The sequence below is a fragment of the Tupaia chinensis genome, unplaced genomic scaffold (assembly GCF_000334495.1).
Source record: "Tupaia chinensis unplaced genomic scaffold, TupChi_1.0 Scaffold000573_1, whole genome shotgun sequence".
Lineage (NCBI taxonomy): Eukaryota > Metazoa > Chordata > Mammalia > Scandentia > Tupaiidae > Tupaia > Tupaia belangeri.
This window is the reverse complement of record NW_006160087.1, coordinates 3,557,684-3,581,720: the sequence shown is the minus strand read 5'-3', so window position 1 is coordinate 3,581,720 and position 24,037 is coordinate 3,557,684. Positions and strand designations below refer to the sequence as shown.

General features: G+C 44.5%; 2 protein-coding genes and 1 non-coding gene across 7 annotated transcripts in view; 1 reads left to right on the top strand and 2 right to left on the bottom strand.

Annotated features, from left to right (window-relative positions):
• SNRNP40 (small nuclear ribonucleoprotein U5 subunit 40) overlaps positions 1-10,516 on the bottom strand; it is a 40,711-nt gene extending 30,195 nt beyond the window's left edge. The window contains exons 1-3 of the mRNA XM_027775557.1: positions 10,346-10,516; positions 5,116-5,245; positions 1,029-1,122 (exon numbers count right to left, since the gene is read on the bottom strand). Of these exons, the coding sequence (XP_027631358.1) occupies positions 1,029-1,122; positions 5,116-5,209 (188 nt within the window). The 5' untranslated portion in view covers positions 5,210-5,245; positions 10,346-10,516. The remainder of the gene's footprint in view (positions 1-1,028; positions 1,123-5,115; positions 5,246-10,345) is intronic.
• LOC114009612 (small nucleolar RNA SNORA5) lies at positions 9,970-10,103 on the bottom strand. The gene has a single exon (XR_003550997.1). It is a non-coding gene; the product is annotated as a small nucleolar RNA SNORA5 (small nucleolar RNA).
• A 215-nt stretch (positions 10,517-10,731) lies between the features above and the next one.
• The window catches only part of ZCCHC17 (zinc finger CCHC-type containing 17), a 75,348-nt gene continuing 62,042 nt past the window's right edge, over positions 10,732-24,037 (top strand). For 3 of the 5 annotated variants that reach the window (XM_006158131.3, XM_027775555.1, XM_014591425.2), the window contains exons 1-2: positions 10,732-10,807; positions 20,034-20,154. In XM_006158131.3, coding sequence (XP_006158193.1) covers positions 20,089-20,154 — 66 coding nt within the window. In that variant the 5' untranslated portion in view covers positions 10,732-10,807; positions 20,034-20,088. Of the gene's footprint in view, positions 10,808-20,033; positions 20,155-24,037 lie in introns of those variants that run through there. The other 2 variants (XM_014591426.2, XM_006158130.3) reach the window with 2 other exon arrangements.

Genomic DNA, 24,037 nt, shown 5'->3' with positions numbered 1-24,037 from the left:
TAGCAAAAAAAAAAAAAAAAAAAAAAAAAAAAAAAAAAAAAAAAAACACCACAAAAAAAAAAAAAAAAAAAAAAAAAAAAAAAAAAAAAAGCAGCAGAGATTGTGCAAGCAGCTCTAGCAAATATGTAAAATTCTAATAGTTCTGAGTAGAAAAAAGGCTCTAGAAAAATGTATAGTATTTTTGGTGTTTGGTGTTTTATTGGGCCAGCAGGTGGCACAGTGGTTAAGGTGTTTGACTCCCACGTGGCTGAGCACGGTTGAAGTCTCGGACCCAGTGACTTGAAAACCATACTTGGCCCATGTGCATGTGTGGCTAAACTCCTAAGAGGAGAACAGATTGTGGTGTGGTCCTCCCCCTAAAAGGCATCACTCACTCCCCCATCCCTTCAGCGAGTGCATGTGCCCTATGGCAAAAACCTAAAAAAAAGTATTTACTACTTTTATAGTAAAAAGTAGCTGATTTTAACATGTAAACTACATTTTGCTTTATGTCTTCAAAAAGAAAACTGGCCAGCCAGTGGCACTGTGGTGGGGCAGCTGCATCCCACATGGCCAAACGAGCAGTTTGAGTACAGGACCCGGTGGCTTGAAAAACACGTTGGGAACATGTGTATGTGCACCTAAAAATCCTGAGAAGAGACTGAGAACATGGGAAGGCTGTGGTGTGGCCTCCTGCCCTGGGGGGTGACTTCTTACTTTCTCTCTCTTATTCTCTCTGGTGAACACAGATGCCCTACAGTAAAACTAAAAGTAAAATGAAATAAATAAAATGAAACAAAATATTCTTAAACAGAAAAATCTATCAAGGGCGCTGATATGTGAGATGACAGAAATTACGTATTTATAGCTATGCACATCTGGACAATAAACACCTCACTTGGGGCGACAGGCATAAGGATAAGAAGCTACCCAACATAGAGCAAGTTTTGAAGCTGAGGTCTCCTGAGAGGAAACTTAAGGATGAAAAGTACGAAGATGCTGAGAAGGGCCAGTAAGAGAAGAGCCATTCCACTCTTCAGAGTACTCACCTGCCATCGGTGTTGTAATGCAATTCCATCACTGCTCCACTGTGCCCCTTTAACGTGGCGTAGTTATCACAGTCACCATACACATTCCACAACACTGGTAGGAAGACAGGAGTTCTCTGAGCGTTATTAGGCAAAAAGTAACTGAATTACTGGCTGCTGAGAGGGTATTTACGAATTTAACAGACAATAGTTCTCAAATTATATTCCTTTGGAACACTAATGGTCCTATCAAGTAGACCAACTTTCCTGACACTAAAATAAAAGTGGCAATATTTTTACAATTTATAAGGTTAAAAAAGAAAAGGGATGGATATAATTTTTGAAAATATTTTTTCCTGTAATTTAAAGTTGGGACCCACTACTATTTGTCTGTTCTGACTGCAAAATGATATAAATTATGGAAAACCTAAGAAGCCACAACTTGAAAATTATAATGGCAATGACTTTAGACTTGAAGTAAATAAGTAGAAACGGTTCCTCAGGGCATTTGATCTAACAAGGAGTGAAGTTCCATGAATGTTATTTTTATTTATTTATTTATTTACTTATTTATTAAAGTAATTCTTTTATCATTATTATCATTGCCTTTTTTTTTGAGAGTTTTTTGCTATAGGGTGCATACGCTCACCAGAAAGACAGAAAGCAAGAAATCACCCCCCAGGGGGCATGACCACGCGGCAATCCCTTCTCCTCCATTCTCCTTTTGGGATCCTGGGCACACATGCACACATGTGTGGCATGAGTTTAAGCCATGGGGTCCAGGACTTGAACCGCAGGGGACTACATGGGAGTCCAGTGACATAGCCATTACGCTAACTGCTAGTCCCTATTTATTTAATTTTTAAAGAACTATTTAATTTTATTTATTCTTCTTTTTCTTCAATTTGAACAGAGATAGATACAGAAAGGGAGAGAAAGAGAGAGAGAAAGCAAGCTGCTAGGTACAAGATTAGAACTATGATCAGCCATGTGGGAGTCCAGCATGTTTAACCACCAAGCCACCTGCCACCATTTTTTTTTTTAAAGAATTATTTAATTTAATTTAACTTATTTAGTTTTAATTTCACCAGAGAGGGACAGAGCAAGAGAGAGTGAGAGAGAAAGAGAAAGGGAGGGAAAGTGAGAAAGCAAGTCGCCAGGTCTAGGGCTCAAACCATGGTCGGCCATGTGGGAGTCCAGTGCCCTTAACCACCATGTCACTTGCTGGCCCCAGCCTATTTTTTTAAAAAGATTTCTGTCATAGGGGATGTGCTCTCACCAGAGAGAGACAGTGAGATGGAAAGTGAGAAATCATCCTCCCACCACCAAGGAGGATGGCCACATTACAATCCCTTTTTCTTGCGATTTTGAGCATGAATGCACATGCGTTTGCCATGATTTTCAAGCCACTAGGTCTGGGACGTGAACCGCAGTTGGCCATGTAAAAGCCATCACTGTAACTACTATACCACCTGCTATACCCCCTGAATGTTAAGAATTACCTACACAAACAAGGAGGCACATGCATACGATAGTTATTTTTTTGACAAAACTATTTGTAGGGCCAGCTGGTGGCTAAGGCAGTTTGATCGCATACAGCTGATTGAGAGGTTTGAGTCTTGGATCTAGTGGCTTGAAAAACAGGGACCAGCAGTTGGCGTAAGGGCTATGTCGCTAGACTCCTACGTAGTCCAAAATCCCCAGGGAAGACATTCTCTCCCTCTCTGTCTCTCTACATCAAGTACATGCTCTCTATAGCAAAAAGTGAAAAAGAATCAAACAAAACTGTTTCTAACCTGTTTGATGAAATTAAGCTTATCAATAATTCATGGAATTCTCCAGAGATCCCCCAGCCTCCCTGATGTTTGGCTACTAGAAAGTTTAAGGGTCATAGAACTTTAACCTACTAATCAAAATGGGCGGCGTATAGGTAGCAGTGTCGATAGATAGTTCTCTCTCTTGCCTTTTCTCATAAATCCCCAAACTGGCCTTTTCTACTCCCCACAAAACAGGTCTAATAACTTGTAACTGAAAATGTGGTAGCAGATCCTAATGATGTACAGGTAGGTCATTCATTCATTCATTCATTTAATCTGGCCAGAGAGGGACAGAGTGAGAGAGATAGAGAGAGAAAGTGAGAAAGCAAGCCACCAGGTCCAGGACTTGAACTACGGTAGGCCACATGGGAGTCTAACATCCTCAACCACCATGCCACCTGCCATGCCCAGGTAAACCATCTTCATCTAAGTCTATTAGCACTTTAGGATCCTCTCCTTCCTTCCCATGTGGTAGGATTCTAGGTGCAGATCAAAAGGAGGGCCTCGGGGCCAGCAGGTGGTGTGGTGGTTAAGGGCACTGGACTCCTACATGGCCAGCTGCAATTTGAGTCCCAGGCCTCTTGGCTTGCTTTCTGACTTTCTCTCTCTCTTTCTTGGTCTGTCGATCTCTGGTTAATTAAAATAAGTAAATAAATAAATAAAGTTAAATAAAATAATTCTTAAAAAAAAAGAGGGGGCCTGCAGTTGGCATGGTTGTTAAGGGCGCTGGACTCCCACATAGCTGACTGTGGTTCGAGTTCCGGACCTGGTGCCTGGTGGTTTGCTTTCTCTCTCTCAATTCTGGTCAAATTAAAAAAATAAATAAATAAAAGAGGACCTCAAACTACTGGGAAAAGAAAAGTTCTCTTTCTTCTTATTATTTCTAATAACCTGTGAAGCCTAAATCTCATCTTTCTATAAAATCAGTTCAAGATTTACCTCAATGCAAAAGATATCCTCAAACTAGAACAACTCACTTTTCAACTACAAGTGAGCATTTTGAATCCAAAATCCAAAATGTACCCAGCAGTGGGATAAGGTGCTGGATCCCACGTGGTCAACTTAGTGGTTTGAGTTCCTAACCCAGTGGCTTGAAAAACACACTGGGAACGTGTGTGCATGCCCAAAATCCTAAAGAAGAATGGACTATGACATGATACCCACTGCAGGGTGATTTCTCACTTTCTCTTTCTCCAGTGAGTGCATGTACCTTATGGCAAAAATCTTAAAAGATGGGACCAGCAGATGGCATAATGGTTATGTAGCTGTACTTCTACATAGTTGACCGTGGTTTGAGTCCCGGACCCGGTGGCTTAAAACTCGCACTGGGCACACATATGTGTGCCCAAAATCCCAAGAGGAGACTGGAGAAGAGATTGTGGTGTGGCCATTCTCCCCAGAGGGTGATTTCTCACTTTCTATCTCTCCGGTAAGCACACATGTCCTATAGCAAAAACCTCTTAAAAAAAAAAAATCTTAAAAGAAAAAAGAAATCCGGGAACCACCAGTTAGCGTAATGGCTATGTTGCTGGACTCCCACGTAGTTGACTGCGGTTCGAATCCTGGACCCGGTGGGTTTAAACTCAAGCCGGGCGTGTGAGTGCGTGCCCAAGATCCCGAGAGGAGAATGGAGAAGGGATTGCGGTGTGACCATCCCCCATGGGGGGTGATTTCTCGCTTTCTGTCTCTATGTCTCTCTCTCTGGCGAGCGCACGCGCCCTATAGCGAAAACTTCTCAGAAAAAAAAAAAGAAAAAAAAGAAAAAAGAAAAAAGAAATCCAAAAAGTTCCAAAATTTGAAACTTTTTGAGTACCAACATGAGGTCAGAAGTGGGAAATTCCACACCCAACCTCATTTAACATGTTGCACTAAAAAAATGCTGCAATACAAAAATATATATTACCTTCAGGCAATTTGTATGTTATTTATGAAACATACTGGAATTCCTGTATAGATTCAAGTTCTATCCCCAGGAATTTCAATATGTATACATGTACGTTCTAAAATAAAAAAATCTTAAACACTTCTGGTCTTGAGCATTTTAGATGGGGGATACTCAACCTATAATAAATCAAATCCTTCCTTCTGCCTTCTGTACTTATCACATGAACCCTGATCTCTACAACAATAAGCCAAGACATTTAGCATTTTCACACTCCAACTTTTTGGCATGCTAGCCATGTAATTTGCTATGTTGCCAACTTAGATCAATAACCTTCTATGGCACCCAAGGTAAACAAACCATAATCCGACAGAAAGTAATTAAGCCAGGTTAAAAAACAATGCCTTACATATCAGTCGGTCGAATCCTGCAGATGCTAAGGTGGATCCATTGGGGTGAAACTTGCAACAGTACACTTCCCCTTCATGTCCTGAGAGCAGCATGATTGGGGCTTGAAGGGAGGAACATCGTGGAGGCCCCTAAACAAAAGAGAAGTATGAGGGAGCCATTGTATATAGGCAAAAGAAAGAGCAAAATCTGTGTGTGTACATGGCAGGAGGAGAGGGAAAAGACCACACAAATAGTAATTAAGGGGATTTCAACCAATTTAGACAATGTTGGCTCTTCTCATGTGACTCATGTTTCTAATCTGATACTCTCCAGAACTTCCCAGTATGGGTTCTTACCACACGGACTCTCCCCTTCCCTGACTCTGCTCTTACCCACAGTCAACTTCTGACTGCTCAAACGTGTTAAAACTCACTGTTGCCTTAGGATCTTTACAATTATATTTGCTCTCACCAGAAATCCTTCCCCCACTAGTTTTTGGCTCCTTTTGAATTATTTTTTGTTCAGAACGTCTTTTCTGGGTCACTTAAACTCAAGTAGCATCCCACATGCCCAGCTGTATTCCATTAACTCTGTTGTACAAAGGGACTTCACAACGCTCATGGAAAAACAGTTAAAATACAAGTGTATGAGCCAGCATGTAGCACAGAAGCTGAATCCCACTTGGGCTGGCTGTGTGGTTTGAGTCTTGTACTCAGCAGCTTGAAAAGCATCCTAGGGGGGAGACAGCAGGGGATGTGGTGGTTAAGGCACTGGGCACTCCCATGTGGCTGACTATGGTTCAAATACTAGACTGGGTGGCTTGCCTTTTCACTTTCCCTCCCTCACTCTGGTCAAATTAAAATAAATGAATGAATAAATTAAATTAAAATAAATCATTATGTTTTAAGAACTGTTATTATTTTTTAATTGAACTTTATTTATTTTTTATTTATTTTAATTTGACCAGAGACAGAGAGAGAGAGAGAGAAGGGGATGGAGTGAGAAAGTAAGCCACTAGGTCTGGGATTTGAATCACAGTCGGTCATGTAGGAGTCCAGCGCCCCCAACTACCACACCACCTGCTGGCCCAAAAATAAATAAGTCTTTAAAAAAAAAAAAGGAAAAGAAAACCGTGCTGGGTATGTATTGTGCATGCCCAAAATCCAGAGAAGAAACAAGAGAAGGGAATGCAGTATAGATATCACCCAGGGGGTGATTTTTCACCCCCATCTCACAAACATATGTTCTCTATAGAACTAAAACAAGTTTATTGTGGTGCAAAAAGGTAAAATACCTTTTCTTTCAGAGTTTTTTGCTACAGGGTGCGTGCACTTGCCAGAAAGACAGAGAGAGACAGAAAGCGAGAAATCACCCCCTGGGGGGATGGCCATGCAGCAATCCCTTTCCATTCTCCTCTCGGGATCCTGGGCATGCAAGCACATGAACCCCTTGTGAATTTAAGCCACCGGGTCCGGGACTCGAACTGCGATTGACTATATGGGAGTTCAGTGACATAGTCATTACGCCAAATGCTGGTCCCCTAAATAATTTTTTTTTCATGGAATACATTCTCCATTAGCTTTTCCCAAGATCTGTTGTATTCCTTCATGGCAATCAGCACTATCTGAAATCACCTTCCTCATGTACTTGATTATATATTTTGTGTTATTTTCCCAGAGGAACGATGCTCTGTTACTGTAGAGACCCTGTCTATGTCATTCAACATTGTTCGGTTTCTCACTCATTTAATGACTGAACTGACCTTCCCAAGAACTCTGTAGATTACAGACTATTAAGCAAAATAGTTTTAATTATGGTCTTGGGCATTAAGCCTAGGTTTGGGCAGTTTACCTAAACCAGAGCTGATGTTCTTACTTGTCAAATAACAAGAGTAAATGTACTATGCATAACCCTAAATTTCTTTAGTAGTTTCCAGCTTATTCATTTATTCAAAAAATGTTATGCAGCATGGTGGTTAAGGTGCTGGACCCCTACAGAGTTGACTGCATTTTGAGTCCTTGTAGCTTACATTCTTATGTCCCTGCCCCTTCACCCCCTTGCCGTGATGGGTGCATGTATTGTATAGTGAATCGAAAAATTTAAAAAATTAAAGACTTTGTTAGCCTGTTTCATTTTATCTTTTAAACTAATGTTAAATAATTATCTTTAATTTTGTTATTATTTTTCACTTATTAAGTTTTATTAATTTTTATTTATGTATTTATTTATTTTAACTTGACCAGAAAGGGGGGGAGGGAGAGAGAGAGAAAGAAAAAGCAAGAAAGCAAGCCGCCCAGTCTGGGCCTTGAACCGTGGTCAACCATGTGGGAGTCCAGCACCCTTAACCACCACGCCATCTGTCAGCTCCAATTACTAATTTTTTATTTTTTCTAAAAGAGAGATTTTTGCTATAGGGCACATGAACTCGCCAGAGAGACACAGACAGAAAGTGAGAAATCAATCCCCAGGGGGAATGGCCACACCACAATCCGTTCTCCATTTTCCTCTCAGGATTTTGGGAATGCATGCACAATCGTCTAGTTTGAGTTTCAAGCCGCTAGGTCTGGGCTTTGAACTATGGTCAACTACGTGGAAGTCCAGCAATGTAACCATTATACTGTCTGCTGGTCCTGATTTTTTAAAAATAATTATTTCATTTATTATCTATTTTAAAAATTTGATCAGAGAGAGACAGAGGGAGAGAAAGGAAAAGTAGGAAAGTAAGTCTCCAGGTCCGAGACTCAAACTGTGGTTGGCTATGTGGGAGGTCCAGCACCCCAACCACCACACTACCTGCTGGCCCCAGTCCTGATTGTTTTTTTTTTTGGAGAAGTATTTGCTATAGGGCATGTGCACTCACCAGACAGAGAAAGAGAGACAGAAAGTGAGAAATCACCCCCCAGGGGGGATGGTCATGCCGCAATCCCTTCTCCTCCATTTTCCTCTCGGGATCTTGGGCACACGGGCACGCACGCACACGCATAGCCATTACGCTAACTGCTGGTCCCAACTCCTGATTGTTTTTTAAGAGAGATTTTTGGAATAGGATGTGAGTACTTGCTGGAGAGAAAGAGAAACATAAGGGAGAAATCACCTCCGGGGGAATGACCACATCACAATCCGTTCTCCTCCATTCTCCACATGCATGCACAGTATGAGGTTTTTTTTTTTTTTTTTAATTTTAAGAATTTTTTTTTTGTTGTTTTTTTTTTTTTTTTCACATGCGTTTTGCCAGAGAAAGACAGAAAGAGAAAATGAGAAAGCGAATTGTCGGGCCTGGGACTTGAACCCTGGTTAGCCACATGGGAATTCCAGCACCCTAACCACTATGCCACCTGCTGGCCTCCCTGGTTTGAGCTTTAAGCCACAGGGTCTGGAACAGCGGTTGACTAAGTGGGAGTCGAGCAACATAAGCATTATGCAACCTGCTGATCTCCACTTATTAATTTTTAAAATTTGGCCAGAGAGAGAGAAAGGAAAAATGAAAAAGCAAGCTGCCAGGTCCGGGACTGGAACCACAGTCAGCCATGTGGGACCACCAAGCCACCTGTCTGTCCTTAAATAATTCTTAAAAAGAAAAAGGAAAAGAGGTATTTGAGCAAGGATTTATAGAAGCTAAGTATGTAAACCATGGAAAATTCTGACAGTGGGAGCAGCAAATGCAAAGGTCCCAAAGCAGGAGGATGACACAGGTAGGACTGTAGCTAGGTGAACAATGAAAAAGTGGTGGGTGGGAGGGAAAGGGTTTTTAATGATTATCAAGTTTTTTGATTTTTACTGTGAATAAAGTGTAAAGTCAAGAGTTTCCAGCAGAAAGAATGTGATCTGTGGTTTAGAAGATTCCTCAGGCTGCCAAGTTGGCAACAGACTGCAAATAAAAGAGCAGAATAAACAGAAAGACAAATTAGGAGCCTGCTGCTACAATAATGCCAGAGGAGATAATGGCTTAGACTAGGAGGCAGTGATGGAGGTGGTAAAAGTGGCAGAAATTCTGGACATATCTGAGGACAGTGCTAGCAGAATATGCTAACAGGCTGGTTGAGCTGAGAGGAAGGAATCCCCTATTTCCTCTTGTGAGCCCAGGCCTAGTAGGAGAGCCGTGATCAGAACTATATTGTACAAGAAATGTAACTAAGGGGACCAGCAGGTGGTGTGGTGGTTAAGGTGCTGGATGGACATTCTCACATGGCCCACCACCGCTCAAGTCCTGGACCTGGTGGCTTGTTTTCTCACTTTCCCTCTCTCTCTGTATCTCTCTGGCCAAATTAAAAAATAAATGAGTGGACAAATAAATAATTTTAAAAAATGTAACTAAGAGCATAGATCCTAAGTTCAAAATATGTTTCTATCACTTACTAGGTAAGTTTGTTTTCCCACTTGCAAAATGGGAATATGGCAGTTTCTGACTCTTAGGAATATTTAGCAGTTATTTAGTTGTTAATAATACTAATGCAGGGGAACCAGCAGATGGAGGAATGGTTATGTGGCTGAACTACCCAAGTGTGTGTGCATGCGTGTCCAGAATCCCAAGCAGAGGGTGGAGAAGGGCTTTCGCGTGGCCAATCCGCTGGGGAGTGATTTCTCACTTTCTGTCTCTCTGTGTCTCCCTCCCTCTCTTCGAGTGGACACACCATGTAGCAAAAATCTCTCTCAAAAAGAAAAAAAAAATTAATGCAGCGAAATGAACGGGGAAGGCATCTGCTCAAAGTCCCAGCGCCAGCATCATTAATCTCCCCTGTTTCTTCGGTCATTCACTACAAACTTCCCGAGTGGTCCGTACCAGATCCCTGGGAGATTTAGGGTGCATGAGCCTTTGCCCCGGTTTCGAGGCCAAGGTTCTTACCTCTAATTCTCTTTTACCCTCTCTTTCTCACCATGTCCACAGCCAAACTTATCCCCAGGTCCCAGCGCAGGGGAGCCGGGGCCCATGAGCTGCGGAGCTTGCTGTGGCAGCCATCTGGCCAGCGCCCACCACGGAGCAATGGGGCTGAATTTGACTAGACTGCAGCTTACCCCTGCTTCCCCTGCTACCTCGGGGCCGGGGGGCCGGGGGGCCGCGAACCGGCTGTAGCCCGCACACGTACGGCGCGCCGGGGGAGATGGGCATCCGTACGGCGTTCACCCTTGAAGTGCAGGGAGACATCCTCGATCGGCTCCGCAGTGCGGGAAAAGGCCGGCGAGGGCTCACCCGGCACAGGGCTGAGGGGAAGGGGAGCCGAGGGCCGAAGGCCGCCGGCTTCTTCACTCACCGCTTGCAGCAAAGCTCCCGGCGTCGCCTGCTGCTGCCCGGCTCCGGGGCCCGACCCCGCCGCTCCCAACAGCAACTCATGCCGTTGCCGCTTCACTGGCACGAGTGGCAACTCGGGGCCCTTGCGCTTCTGTTGTTCTATCACAGCGGGCAGCGCGTTCCTCAAGGGCCGCCACTAACCGCGCCGACACCCTCGCGCGCCGCGCGATTGGCTCTAATTTAGTTCTTCCTCCATCATTTCCGGCTTGGATAAACCAATCGGCTCTCAAGATTCCCTTCCGCACCGCCCTCTAGATAGTCCTTTGTTATTGGCCATATCTTCCTGACGTCATGAGAAGACGATGCCAGGATTGGTGGACCGAGCTGGCGTCCTTCCTCCGCGCGCTGTGTCTTATGGGTGGAAACGCGCTGGACCCCGAGTCTCACGCAGCGGCGCGGCGGGGCTGTCTGTACCTGCAGCGGAGTGAGTATGCCCGAGAGCGGGGGTGGGTTGCCGCGGGGGTGAGTTGCCGCGGGAATCTGGAGGCGGCGCCTCTGTCGTGCGGTACGGGCCTGAGCTTCTGGACTGAAGGGCCTGGTGACCTAGAGTGGGCGGCGGTCCCCGCGTTCCCTTTCCGGCCGCAGCGGAGCGGTGGTCTCTGGCGGCTGCCTTCTGCAAGCGCCTCCTGCGTCCTCCCCTGTGCCGAGCGTCTCACGGCCTCCACCCGAGCCCCTGTGGCTGAGGAGGACGACCTGGTTCTGCAGTCCGTTCCTAGGGCCCGCTCTGTGCCCCTGAGAGGGACAGCGGCGAAGGGGACGTCGGGCCTTCCAGGGCGCAGGTTTGCAGGGAAGTCGCGCATGTCGGAGCCAGGCCTGCGCTCCGCCGTCCAGCCCAGACTTCCTGTGCGGGCGCGGGGGGCGCACGGGCCACGTCGGGGCGGAGAGGGTCGGGTCTGCTGGGGAAAGACGTTAGACGGCGGTCACACTGGTGAGTGCAAGTGCTGCCCGGCAGACACCTGATGCCAGTGTCAGAAATAAGCAGGACAGCTTTTCAGAGGAAATCATAGCAATGTCCGGTTTTTAAAGCCCCACCCGGGGATGTGGGCTCAGAGCCGTGACCGGATTGGGCCGGGAGAGGCCTGATGGAAGACAGATCTCTCAGGGGGATACGCAGTAGTCTTGGTCAGGGATGTGGAACTGCAAGTCGTTGGACAGGTTCTAGAGATAGACAGCTCAGAAGGGCAGGTGGGGCAGGACTTCATGATGGATTGGGATCGGGAGTGAAGAGAGGATCGAAGGTAACGCCTGGGTTTCTGGCCCAGCACTTGCATGGCTGATGGTGCCGCTCATGGGATAGGACCACTGGACAATGAGTGTAGACCACTTTTCTGTTCTTTGTGGACTTCTGCTTTTTTCTAGGGGAAAGGTCATTCGTGACAACCAGCAGGGCAGTTTGGAATACTGCTTTGGCGCTCAGGAGACAGATGTATCCTGACTCCATGTACATGATAATTGAGCCATAGGTGTGAGTAAGGTCACCCAAGGCAGAACCTTGAAGATTTCCAACGTTTAGTGGTGAAGTACATACAGGCAGATGATCGCAGTAAAAACAGGGAGGAAGAAGGGGGAAGAGCAGAGGAATGTCTCAGAAGCAAAGGAGTGGTCTGTGATGGAAACTCGGAATTTCAGTAAGTTGGTGATTGGGAAGTATTTGTTGGGACCAGCAGTTGGCGTAATGGCTATGTCGCTGGACTCCCACGTAGTCGACTGTGGTTTGAGTCCTGGACCTGGTGGCCTAAACTCACGCTGGGTGCGTGTGCGTGGGTGCCCAAGATCCCAAGAGGAGAATGGAGGAGAAGGGATTGCAGCGTGGCCATCCCCCCTGGGGGGGTGATTTCTCACTTTCTATTTCTCTGTCTGTCTGTCTGTCTGGTGAGCACACATGCCCTATGGCAAAAACCTCTCCAAAAAAAGGGGAAAAAAAGTATTTGTTGACTTTGTCTCCCTGGAACTCAGGGTACCCTTAGCATGAGTTATTTTGTTGCTGTGACACAAGGTAGATTTGAGGCAAGGATTCAGGCACAAAATGGAGGTGGTGAAAGTAGACTGTTTTTCATAGATGCTATTGTAGAGAGGAGAAGATGTGGTAACTGATGGCATTGAGGGATTATCAAGGGTCCAGTTGAGAGGGCGTTGGTGAAGTTAAGTATGAGAGAGAGAAGTTGGGTCATTGGTAGTGTAAGATTTCCAAGAATGTGGAAGTGGGTGTGATCCAAAGTATAGGTAGAGGGATCAGCCTGAGGAAGATGGGCAATTTCTTCATTTAACAGAAGGGAAGAAGGAAACAAAGAGTATAGGTACAGGTTGTTTATGTATTCGGTATTGGTGAAATGAATTTCTGTCTAATGGCTTTTATTTTCTCTGTAAAATAGAAAGTAAGTGGGACCAGCAGTTAGCGTAATGGCTATGTCGCTGGACTCCCATGTAGTCGACCGCGGTTTGTGTCCCGGACCCGGTGGCTTAAAACTCACACCAGGCACATGTGCGTACGTGCCCAAGATCCCGAGAGGAGAATGGAGGAGAAGGGATTGCAGCGTGGCCATCCCCCCTGGGGGGTGATTTCTCACTTTCTGTCTCTATGTCTCTCTCTGTCTGTCTGTTGAGCGCACGCGCCCTATAGCGGAAACCTCGCAAAAAAAAAAAAAAGTAGAAAGTAGGATCTTAGAGTGAAAGAAGGCCAGAGATTTGAGAATATTGCAGAACATTTAAAAGTCATTATGGATTGTGGGAAAATTATAGAAATGTGGGACTGCCAGGTGGAGTCGAAGGCCCATTTGAGGCTGGAGATCATTGTTTTTCACCACCACACCAGGCTATTTAATGCATGCACGTAAGAAACCTATCCAGGTGTGGCATGGATTGGCTTAGTTCAATACACATCCTGACCTCTAATGTGCCTCTCTTACTAAAGGGTCTGGAAAAATAAAAACTTTTCTAAAATACCTTTGCACCTAACATGAGAATCGAGGGAACAAACACTGTATAGTCATATAATGTGAGTTCTGCAAGATTAACCCACCCGGGAAAGCTCTGACCATGTCTGGAGACCTCCTCGAATATACCAGGCATGCACATGCTCATGACCCAGGACTGGCTAAAGCTGAAAGTGAATTAAGGCATCACAACCCAATGGGGGTGGGGGCGGCTGGGCAGTGGTGCAGCAGTAACAGAGTACTCCTCCAGGCCAACCACATGGGAAGGTTCCAGGTTTGTATCGGGGAAACCTCTCTGAACATGTTGAGGGGCGATGTGTGGCTGCCCCTGAGCTAAGGCCAGGTCGAGCTGGGAGTAGATCGTAGTGTGAATACTCTTTTTAGAGTGCCTATCTCTCTTTTTCTCCCGCTTTCTGTCTCTGTGTCTCTTTTTCATGGGAAAAATAAGTAAATAAACTTACAAAAAGAGGTCTAGCCCTGTGACCTAGTGGTTAGGAGGCCAGATCTCACAAGGTCAAGCATGGTTTGATTCTGGCCCTTGAGGCTTGAGGACCATGCTGGGCATGTATTCACATGTGTCTAAAAAATCTTGACTAGGTGGATAAATGAAGGGATCGTGGTGTGGCCATGCCTCACTTTCCCCTTCCCTGTCTTTCTGTCTCTCTCTGGCAAGTGAATGCACACTCTGGCAGTTTTAAAAAACCCTGTCGAGACCACTGTATCTGTGTGTGTGTGTGTGTGTGTGTGTGTGTGTGTGTGTGACCACTGCTACCTCCCAACAAAGAAAAACCTTTTTTTTTTTTTTTCAAAGGTTTTTGCTATAGGGTGCATGTGCTCACCAGAGAGAGACAGTGAGAGAGAAAGTGAGCAATCAGTCCCTGAGGGGATGGCCACACCACAGTTCCTTCTCCTCCAGTCTCCTGAGATTTGGGGCACACAAGTACACACCCAGCATGATTTTCAAGCTGCTGGGTCTAGGACTCGAACTGCAGTCAGCCATGTGGAAGTCCAGTGCCTTAATCACTACCCACCTGCGAAACTGAGTTAAGTAACTGAGTTTTTCTAGTCAGTAGCTTCCTAGTTTGGTGACTTTCTGTAGTAATAGCCATAACTTTATGGATTATGGCAAAGGTAGTATCATTTTGTGGGTTAGGAGTTGTTCTTGGAAGTTCTGCCAAAGCCTGTTCTATCGTCTTTGGAAGCCACCCAACACTTGGAAATAAATTCCTTTCTGCTAAACCTGGTACAAGTGGTTTCTGTTGTCTGCAGCTATACTCCATGGTGTAGGAGTATTGTTAGATAGGCAGATTATAGAGAGAATTGAGAGGAGTTCAGAGTATTACTAGAATGATGGATTACAGAATCTAGGCTGGCATTCCAGAACTCGAACCGCGGTTTGCTGTGTGGGAGTCTAGCAACATAACCATTATGACATCTGTTGGTCCCTTTCATTCTTTCTTTTCTTTCTTTCTTTCTTTCTTTCTTTTTTTTTTTTTTAAGATTTTTGCCATAGTCACTCTGCCTTCACTGGAGAAAGAAAGAGAAGGAAAATAAGAAATCACTCCCTGAGGGGATGACCACACCATAGCCCCTTCTCCTCTATTCTCCTTTCTCGATTTTGGGCACACACACCGACACATATGCCTAGCGTGATTTTCATGCCACCAGGGCTCAAACTATGCAGTCTACAATGGGGATCCAGCTGCCTTAACTACCACGCCACCTGGATGGCTAAAATGTGTCTTTTTCTCTTTTTTTCCAGTTGCATTCATTCATTTTTTTTTTTAACTAACAGTCACAAAATTTCAGAAGTATAGTACAAATAATGTATTTTTCTGAATCATTTATGTTAAATTGCTGAGCTAATATCCTGTTACCCCAAATACTTCAGTTTTCCTATGAAGACATTCTCCTACAAAACCCCCGCAGTATAGCAACCCAAATCATAAAATTTGCATTACGTTACTTCTCTGATCCTTAGGCCCCACTTTTTTGTGCTTGGATTCTGATTCCCCATTCTGGGTTGCTCCGCCATGTGGGTGCCCTTATCACCCTATTCTAACCCAACTTGGCTGCTGCTTTTTTCACATTCCTACCCAACATAGACTTACCTCACTGAGCTATTTTTTCCCTCACTGCCTTCCCCACTTTCACCCCTCACTTTTCTTGTTCTGCCATTGTTTTGGGACGAGGGTGACTGATATATATACCTTCCTTATATAATACAATAAAAAAAAAATAACTATTTTTACTCATTCATGCATTTTATTATCATTTGACCAGAGAGTGACACAGACGAAGAGAGAGAAAGAGGAAAAGTGAGAAAGCAAGCCACCAGGTCTAGGACTCGAACTGTGGTTGACCATGTGGGAATGTCCAGTGCCTTAACCACCACGCCACTTGCTGATCCCCTATAGCACAATTGTTGAAAACATTTAAGTGAAATAAAATCCCTTTTTTTTTTTTAAGAGGTTTTTGTTATAGGGCATGTGCGCTTGCCAGAGAGACAGAAAGCAAGAAATTACCCCCCAGGGGGGATGTCCATGCCACAATCCCTTCTCCTCCATTCTCCTCTCGGGATCTTGGGCACGCACGCACTCCCACCCGGCAAGAGTTTTAAGCCACCGGGTCCAGGACGCGAACCGTGGTCGACTATATGGGAGTCCAGCGACATAGCCATTACGCTAACTGCTGGTCCCAAGTGAAATAAAATCTTAGTCCTGCTACCACAACTACTGCAAGGCAATTCCAAATGGTATAACTCAATCCTTGTCAATTTTCTTAGGCCTTTTAATTCTGTTATGGGTCTCATATCTATCTCACTATTTTAGAAAGTTTTCAAAAATAGCAGGACTCTTTTTTTTTTTCTTAGATTTTTGCTATAGGGTGTATGCACGCACATTCTCCTCTCAGGGTTTTTGGGCACACATGCACACAGACCTAGTGTGAGTTTTTTTAAAGCCACCGGGTCTGGGACTCAAACCAGGTTTGACCATGTGGGAGGCCATCAATGTAACCATTGGACTATCTGCTAGTCCCACAGAACTCTTTTTAGTCAGGGTCTTGGGATCATGGCTGTGCATCAGCTTTCCAGCTGGGACTACACAGTGTCTGACTCTTTCAGATAGGGTCTCACAGAGGTGCCTCACTAGCGTTGAGCTCGTGACCTCATGTGCTAGCCTTCCACAGTCATTGGGGTAACAGGTGCACACCACTGCACCTGGCTTTTACGTTGGCTCTCCGACGGAGCCTGGGGCTGCCGGTGGAGAGCAGGGTCTTAACAGCATTTGCTGGTCTTGGGCACCACCTCAAACCTACTGAATTGCAGTATGCATTTTAACACCGTTTTTAAATACTGGGTCCCTGGAAAAGTCATGATGCGTTTTTCATACAAAACACATCATGGAGAACAGCAGATGGTGTAGTGGTTACTTTACTGGACTCCCACATGGATGACTGCGGTTTGAGTCCTGGACCGGTGGCTTCAAACTCATGCATGCTGGGTACTTGTGCGTGTATGTGTTCAAGATCCTGGGAGGAGAATGGAGAAGGGATTGCTGTGTGGCTATCCATGCTGGGGAGTGATTTCTCACTTTCTGTCTCTCTGGCGAGTGCACATGCCCTATAGCAAAAATCTCTCTCCAAATAAACAAAAACACGTCATGACTTTCTGAGGACCCAGTAGTTGAATGAATTTGGAACATCCAACAATGGATTATTATGTAGAGATTTACAGAAAGATGCAGGGACCAGGAGGTAGTGTTGTGGTTAAAGTGTTGGACTCCCACATGGCTGACGCTATCCGAGTCCCAGACCAAGCACCTTGAAACTCATGCCAGGCACTTGTGCGTGTGTGCCCGAAATTCTGAGAGGAGAGTACAGAAAGGATTGCAGTGTGGCCATTCCCCCCAGGGGTGACGTCTCACTTTCTGTCTCCCCACACACCCTTAGCAAAAATCTCTCTCTCTCAAAAAAAAAAAGGTATGAATTGCCATAACATATTAAGTAAGAAATGTCTGTTAATGATTTTTAAAAATAATTATTTAATTTTCTTTCTTATTGCTATTTTTTTTTGTTTGCTATAGGACTTGTGCGCTCACTAGAGAGAGGGGGGAGAAAGAGAAAGGAAGCCACCAGGTCCAGGACTCAAACTGCAGTTGGTCATGTGGGAGTTGAGCTCCTTAACCACCATGCCACCTGCTGGCCGTTTCTGTCTTTCATTTACCAAAAGGTGCATGTGTTTGCCAGAGAAAGGAGAACACCTCCCAATGGGGCATGGCCATGCTGCATTCCCTTCTCTTCCTCTCCATTCTGTCAAGCTTTTGGGCACTTGTGGTTAAGGCTGGACTCAAACGACACAATTGGCCATGTGGTATCAGGTTGCCTTAACCACCAGGGCACGGAGCTGGCTCTCTCTTTTTGAAGTAATTCATATTTAATGCCTACCATAGTGGTTAAGAACATGGATTTGGGAATCAGCTAGGGTTTGACTCTGCCGTTTGGTGCCCCCCCCCCTTTTTTTTGAGAGGTTTTTGCTATAGGGTACGTGTGCTCGCCAGAAAGGCAGAGAGAGACAGATAGAAAGCGAGAAGTCACCCCCCAGGGGGGATGGCCACACCACAATCCCTTCTCTTCTTTGGATCTTGGGCATGCATGCACATGCACCCTGTGTGAGTTTAAGCCACCGGGTCTGGGACTTGAACTGTGGTTGGCTACATGGGAGTTTAGCGACATAGCCATTACACTAACTGCTGGTCCCAATGGCCCCTCCCTTTTTTTTAAAAGAATAATTTATTTGGGTTTGGCAGATGGTATGCTGGTAAAGGTGCTGAACTCCCACATGACTGAATGCAATTCAAGTCCTGGGTCTGGTGGCTTACTTTCTCACTGTCCCTTTTTTCTCTCTGGTCAGATTAAAAATAATTTGAAATAGGGACCAGTGGGTGGCGTGGTGGTTAAGGCGCTGGATGCTCCCACATGGCTGACCACGGTTCAAGTCCTGGACCTGGCAGCTTGCTTTCTCATCTTCTCTCTCACTTTCTGTCTGTGTGTATCTCTCTGGTCAAATTAAAAATGAATGAATAAATAAAGCTCAATAAATAATTTTAAAAATTAAAAAAAATAATTTAAAATAAAGTAAAATAAATCGTTCTTTTGAAAAATGAATTATTTAATTTTATTTATTATTATTATTTTTTAAAATATTTATTTAATTTTATTTATTCATTCATTTATTTTAATTTGACCAGAGAGAGGTACAGAGAGAGAGAGAGAAAGTGAGAAAGCAAGCCACCAGGTCCGGTATTTGAACCACAGTCGGCCATGTGGGAGTGTCTAGCGCCTTAACCACCATGCGGCCTGCTGGTCTCCTATCATTATTTTTAACTTGTGACAGGTTACATGTGCTTAATAGAGAGAGAAAGAAAAAAAAAATGAGAAAGCAAGCTGCCAGGTCTGGGACTCAAACTGCAGTCAGCCAGCCATGTGGGAGTCCATCGCCTCAGCCATCACTCCACCTGCTGGCCCTGCATTTGCTGACTTCATAATGTAGATTTAGTAATTTGATTTCTGGAAGCCGTTGTTTTGTTGACTGTACGGTCTCGTACATTTTGAGAATTTTGAAGACTGAGTGAGATTTTGCATGCCCACAGTGCATAGCGTATTGCCTGGACATAGTAAGCGCTTGATAAACGTTAGCTCTTACTACTATTTCCTCTTTTACTCTCTTTAGTTTTTACTATAGGGCATATGTACTTGCCAGAGAGAGAGAGAAATCACCCAAGGTGGGGATGGTCATGCTGCAATCCTTTCTCCTTCATTCTCTTCTTGGAACTGTAGGCATGCATGCACACAAGCCCAGTGTGTTTTTTAAGACAATGGGTCTGGGATGCAAACTCTACAGTTGGCTATTTGGGATTGGGCTGCCTTAGCCACTATGCCACCAGGTTGCCCCCATTATTTCAATTTTTAAAAAGTTCAACCATAGGGCCAGCAGGTGGCATGGTGGTTAAGGCACTGGACTCCCACATGACTGACCGTGGTTTGAATCTTGGACCCAGCAGCTTGAAACACTTGCTGGGTGTATTCCCAAAATCTCAAGAGGAAACTGGAGGAGAAGGGATTACAGCATGGCCATCTCCCCTGAGAAGTGATTTCTTGCTCTCTATCTTTCTTTGTCTCTCCAGTGACCCCACATGACCTATAGCAAAAATCTCTTTAAAAAAATAAAAAAGTCTAGCCACACACATTCACCATCCCCATCCCAAAGGCTAAAAGAATAGCAACAATAGCAAACAACAGAACCAGTGGTTTAATGGCCTTGGGTAGGTAGCAAATTGAAAAGAAACAAGATCAAAGTTTCTAGAACTTCCCTAATTAGAACACACACAGAGATTTGGATAAAAAAGTACATGGATATTGTGCCGGTTCCGGTTCCGTGGTGCAACAGTAACTGATCCTCATGAGAAACTAGGTTCCATAGTAGTTCCAATCCCAGTCTGGTCAGCCTGAAACTTGCTGGGCAGGTGTTGGAGTGGCCAGCATTCTATGAGAAAGAGTCCTGTGAGGGCATATGCGTCTTCTCACAAATAAAGAAAAAAGTCGTTAAAAAGTCTAAACATATTATTCTGTAGAGACTAGCTGTGGACTGTCTGCACATTCATGTCTTGCTAATGCAGATGTCTCTCTCATTGTTGTCTGGTTTACTTCTTATGACAGGACACTTGAATTGATTTTAAAAGAAGAGAAATGGAGGAGCCATAGAACTTTAAGAATGAATTCAGGAAGGCCTGAGACCATGGAAAACTTGCCTGCTCTCTACACTATTTTCCAAGGAGAGGTATATTTTTTTGTATGTTGAAAACCTGTTGGGGGCCGGCAGGTGGCGTGGCGGTTAAAAGTGCTGGGTGACCACAGTTTGAGTCCTGAACCTAGTGGCTTACTCCCTTCTTTTCTCTTTCTCTCTCTCTCTGTCCCTGGTAAAATAAAAAAATAATAACAAATGGAATTAAATAAATAAATCTTAAAAAAAAAGAAAAGAAAACCTGTCAGTTATGAGAGGAAATCAAAAATGGAGTTACAGTATGAGTTTATTTGTTGAAGGAACAGAGGCTTTGGAACCAGACGGAACCTGCGTTCCAGTCCTTGCTCTTTTTTTCTCTTTGTGGAGAGGTTTTGAGGAGAGAGTGTGTGAGCTTTCCAGAAAGACAGAGACAAAGCGAGAAATCACCCCCAAGGGGGGATGGCCACGCCGCAGTCCTCCTACATTCTCCTCTCGGGATCTTGGGCATGCACTCACATGTGCCCGTTGTGAGTTTAAGCCACTGGGTCCAGGATTCGAACCACAGTCGACTACATGGGAGTCCAGTGACATAGCCATTATGCAAACTGCTGGTCCCAGTCCTTGTTCTTTTATTTACTGTCCTTTTTTTTTTTTTTTATAGCCAAAAATTGATTCTCTGCACATAAATATCAGATCAGTTCATACTATTGGTGCTCAGGTAGTTAAGACCCTTGAAATAAAGCTAAGAGCTGTTAAGGAAAATGGAATGAAAACATTTATTCACTGAACTCTATACTTATTCTGCAAAACTACTTCTCGGCAAAAACACCATTACTGTCCTCTGCCACAGTGGGGCATTTAGGTTTCCTAGAAAGTTATCCTTATTTTTTTTTTTTTAAAGGAATCAGATCTGCTTTTTATGTTTCTTTCCCCTTAAAAAAAAATATTTTTCTCCTCTTTTGATATTATGCTCTGAACCTGCACTTCTTTTTTTTTTTTTTATAGATCACAGATTAATTTATTTTTAACACCCATCATGCCATGAATTCCTAGGGAATAGGTTCCAGTAGCTCAGGCTCCTTTCCATTGGTTCTCACAAAGTGTGCTTCTCTGGGTGGAGCAGGTTGGCGCTTTAGTTGAACCCAGGTACCTTTCTCTTTGGCTTCTTTCTTTTTCTGGTCATTTTCCTTCACGCGTTTTAGGAAGCCAGCTCTGCTCTTAGAATGTTTAATATGCTCAATACGCACATTGATTCTCTTGGCAAGAATCTTGCCCTTAACTTGTTTGTTCACAACAACACCAACAGCATGCTGGGTAACATTGTAGACTTCCAGTTTTGCCATGGTAACATTTGGGGGGCATTCCTTTTTGAACAGTACCCATTCCCGCGATGTCTACAATATCACCTTTCTTGTAGATTCGCATTTATGTCGCTAAAGGAACCACTCCATGTTTTCTGGTTTTTTTCTTTTGAAAGGTTTTCGATATAGTGGGCGTCCACTCGCCAGAGAGAGAGAGACATAGAGACAGAAAGCGAGAAATCACCCCCCAGGGGGATGACCACGCCGCAATCCCTTCTCCATTCTCCTCTCGGGATCTTGGGCACGCACGCACACGCACCCGGCATGAGTTTTAAGCCACCAGGTCCGGGACGCAAACCGCAGTCGACTACGTGGGAGTCCAGCGACATAGCCATTATGCTAACTGCTGGTTCCCCCACTCCATGTTTTCTAAAAGGCCTGGAGAACATATATTGGGTGCCTCTCCCCTTTTCCTTTCTGTTCGTCATTTTGGTTAATCACTGGAAGATGGCGGTTACGGCCAAAAGGCTTTACTGTCATTCTTGAGGCTGTCATTTAATGTCTTCGAGTCTCAGCTTGCTTATTTGTTAAATGGAGATTTTAACTCTTTTTATAGTGTTGCTACGATTATTTTATTTTTAGTGAAAAGAAAAGGTAGGTTACTACATGAAAGCATAGGTACATTTCTGAGAGGTAGGAGTGGGCCAGAGGTGAGTGGGAGAGGCTCAGTGGCCCTGGCAGGTTTATAATAGTCGGTTTTGTTGATTGGCTGGACCCACTGATCGTTCTTATCGCACTGGCTCTATCATATGTGGCTGGGCCCACTGATTGATCTCATTGGCTGTGTCAGATGTGCTTCATCAGCTAGACATCCCGCCACGCCACTGAAGATCTCGTTTACATTACTCTGGGCAGGGAATTTTCTGCCCTGGTTGGTTTTCCACATAGGAAGTTGCTCCTAGCCCTCTTACTCACTTCTGTTTTCTAGCTTTCTCCTGTCTCTTATTTCGCCTTTGAGGCACGATCCTCATAAGACTTTGTAAGGAGTTGAAGGTGAGTGGTCTGTTTTCTGTAACTGCTTCATGCTGGGAAGGGGCGTTGGCCCTACCTACCGGAAATCATGGAACTCTCACCTGTCTAATGTAGGTGGGGGAGCTGGGCCAGGGCAGGTCATTGAGGTAGTCTTGAGTGTGTTGCTCGGAGGGCTGTAGCGGTGTTGGATGACTCACAGTGGGATTCAGCAGCACTTAGCAGAGGTCCCAGGAAGCTGCTCTTCCTGCTGTATAGTCGTTTGTGATTTTACAGCTTTCGTCACAGCTGGATTTGTGTTTTTTTTTGAAGAGGAGTCTCAAAACCTGCCATTGTGCAGGTGTAGATTGTTGGTAGGGTTGGGGGAGGGGTTGACATCATTTCTGCCTTCCTCCTGGCCTGGCTCACCACAGTATATTAATATGTTACAGGATGGCTTCTGTGATGATACCCAGGTTCTTGGTGTTGTGGACAGAGTTGAACGAAACACACCAATAGCGAAAGGAAAGGCAGCTTATTACGAAAAGCCTAAGAGAGAAAGGGGGGGAGAGAGACTCAAGGACACTGATGATTTCAAATAAGCTATAATTAGGCAATGCCTGAGACCATGTGGGAATTCATTCATGTTTCTCTTTCCAAAATATCTTCAACAGATAATACCACATTTCTTTGCTTCAACCTTTTTTTTTCCTTTTTTTTTTCTTTCTTTTTTCTTTCTTTTTTTTTTTTTTTTGCTGTAGGGCGTGTGCGCTCGCCAGACAGACAGAGATACAGAGACAGAAAGCGAGAAATCACCCCCCAGAGGGGATTGCCACGCCACAATCCCTTCTCCTCCATTCTCCCATTCTCCTCTTGGGATTTTGGGCATGCATGCACACGCGCCCGGTGTGAGTTTAAGCCTCTGGGTGTGGGACATGAACCGCGATTGACCACGTGGGGATCCAGCGACATAGCCATTACACTAACTGCTGGTCCCATGAGTGCCTGTAGTATTTACCTGTCATTCTTATGGTATTCATACTTGCTTTATCATTGACAAAACTTAATGTGAGGTCTTTCAGGATCAATTTGGTGATTGTCAGTTGATTGTAGATGACTGCTTCTCTTGACTTCTGTTAAGTTGATCCCAGCTTGTTATATAAAGTCAAGATATAAAGGATGATAATGTTTGAACAAATAGCAAACAGCTCTGCTCTTCAGAGACTGTCCTTCTTTATGGCCTATGATATCTCCAGAGGTTAGTGAGGTACCAGAGCTCAGAAAGAGGAGACTGTAGCAGTGGAGGTGAGGACAACTTTTTTGATCAGGAAGTCCTCACTTATGCATGCTAGACAATAGAAAGGGGAAGTTGGTCTCCCATAGATCAACTCTGATTTCTAATAAAGTGGCCCCTGCTCTGCAGCTTTTTCCTACACGAAGCAGGGCTTGAATTAGTGTAGGCTTTATGTATTACTATCAAGGCCATCTAGGGAAATGTTCAGAGAACTTATTGTTCTAACTTACTGTTTTAGGAGCTTATCTTGAAAAAGGATGGTTTAGAAGTAACTTGGAATGGGGCAACCAGCAGTTAGCGTAATGGCTATGTCGCTGGACTCCCACGTAGTCGACCG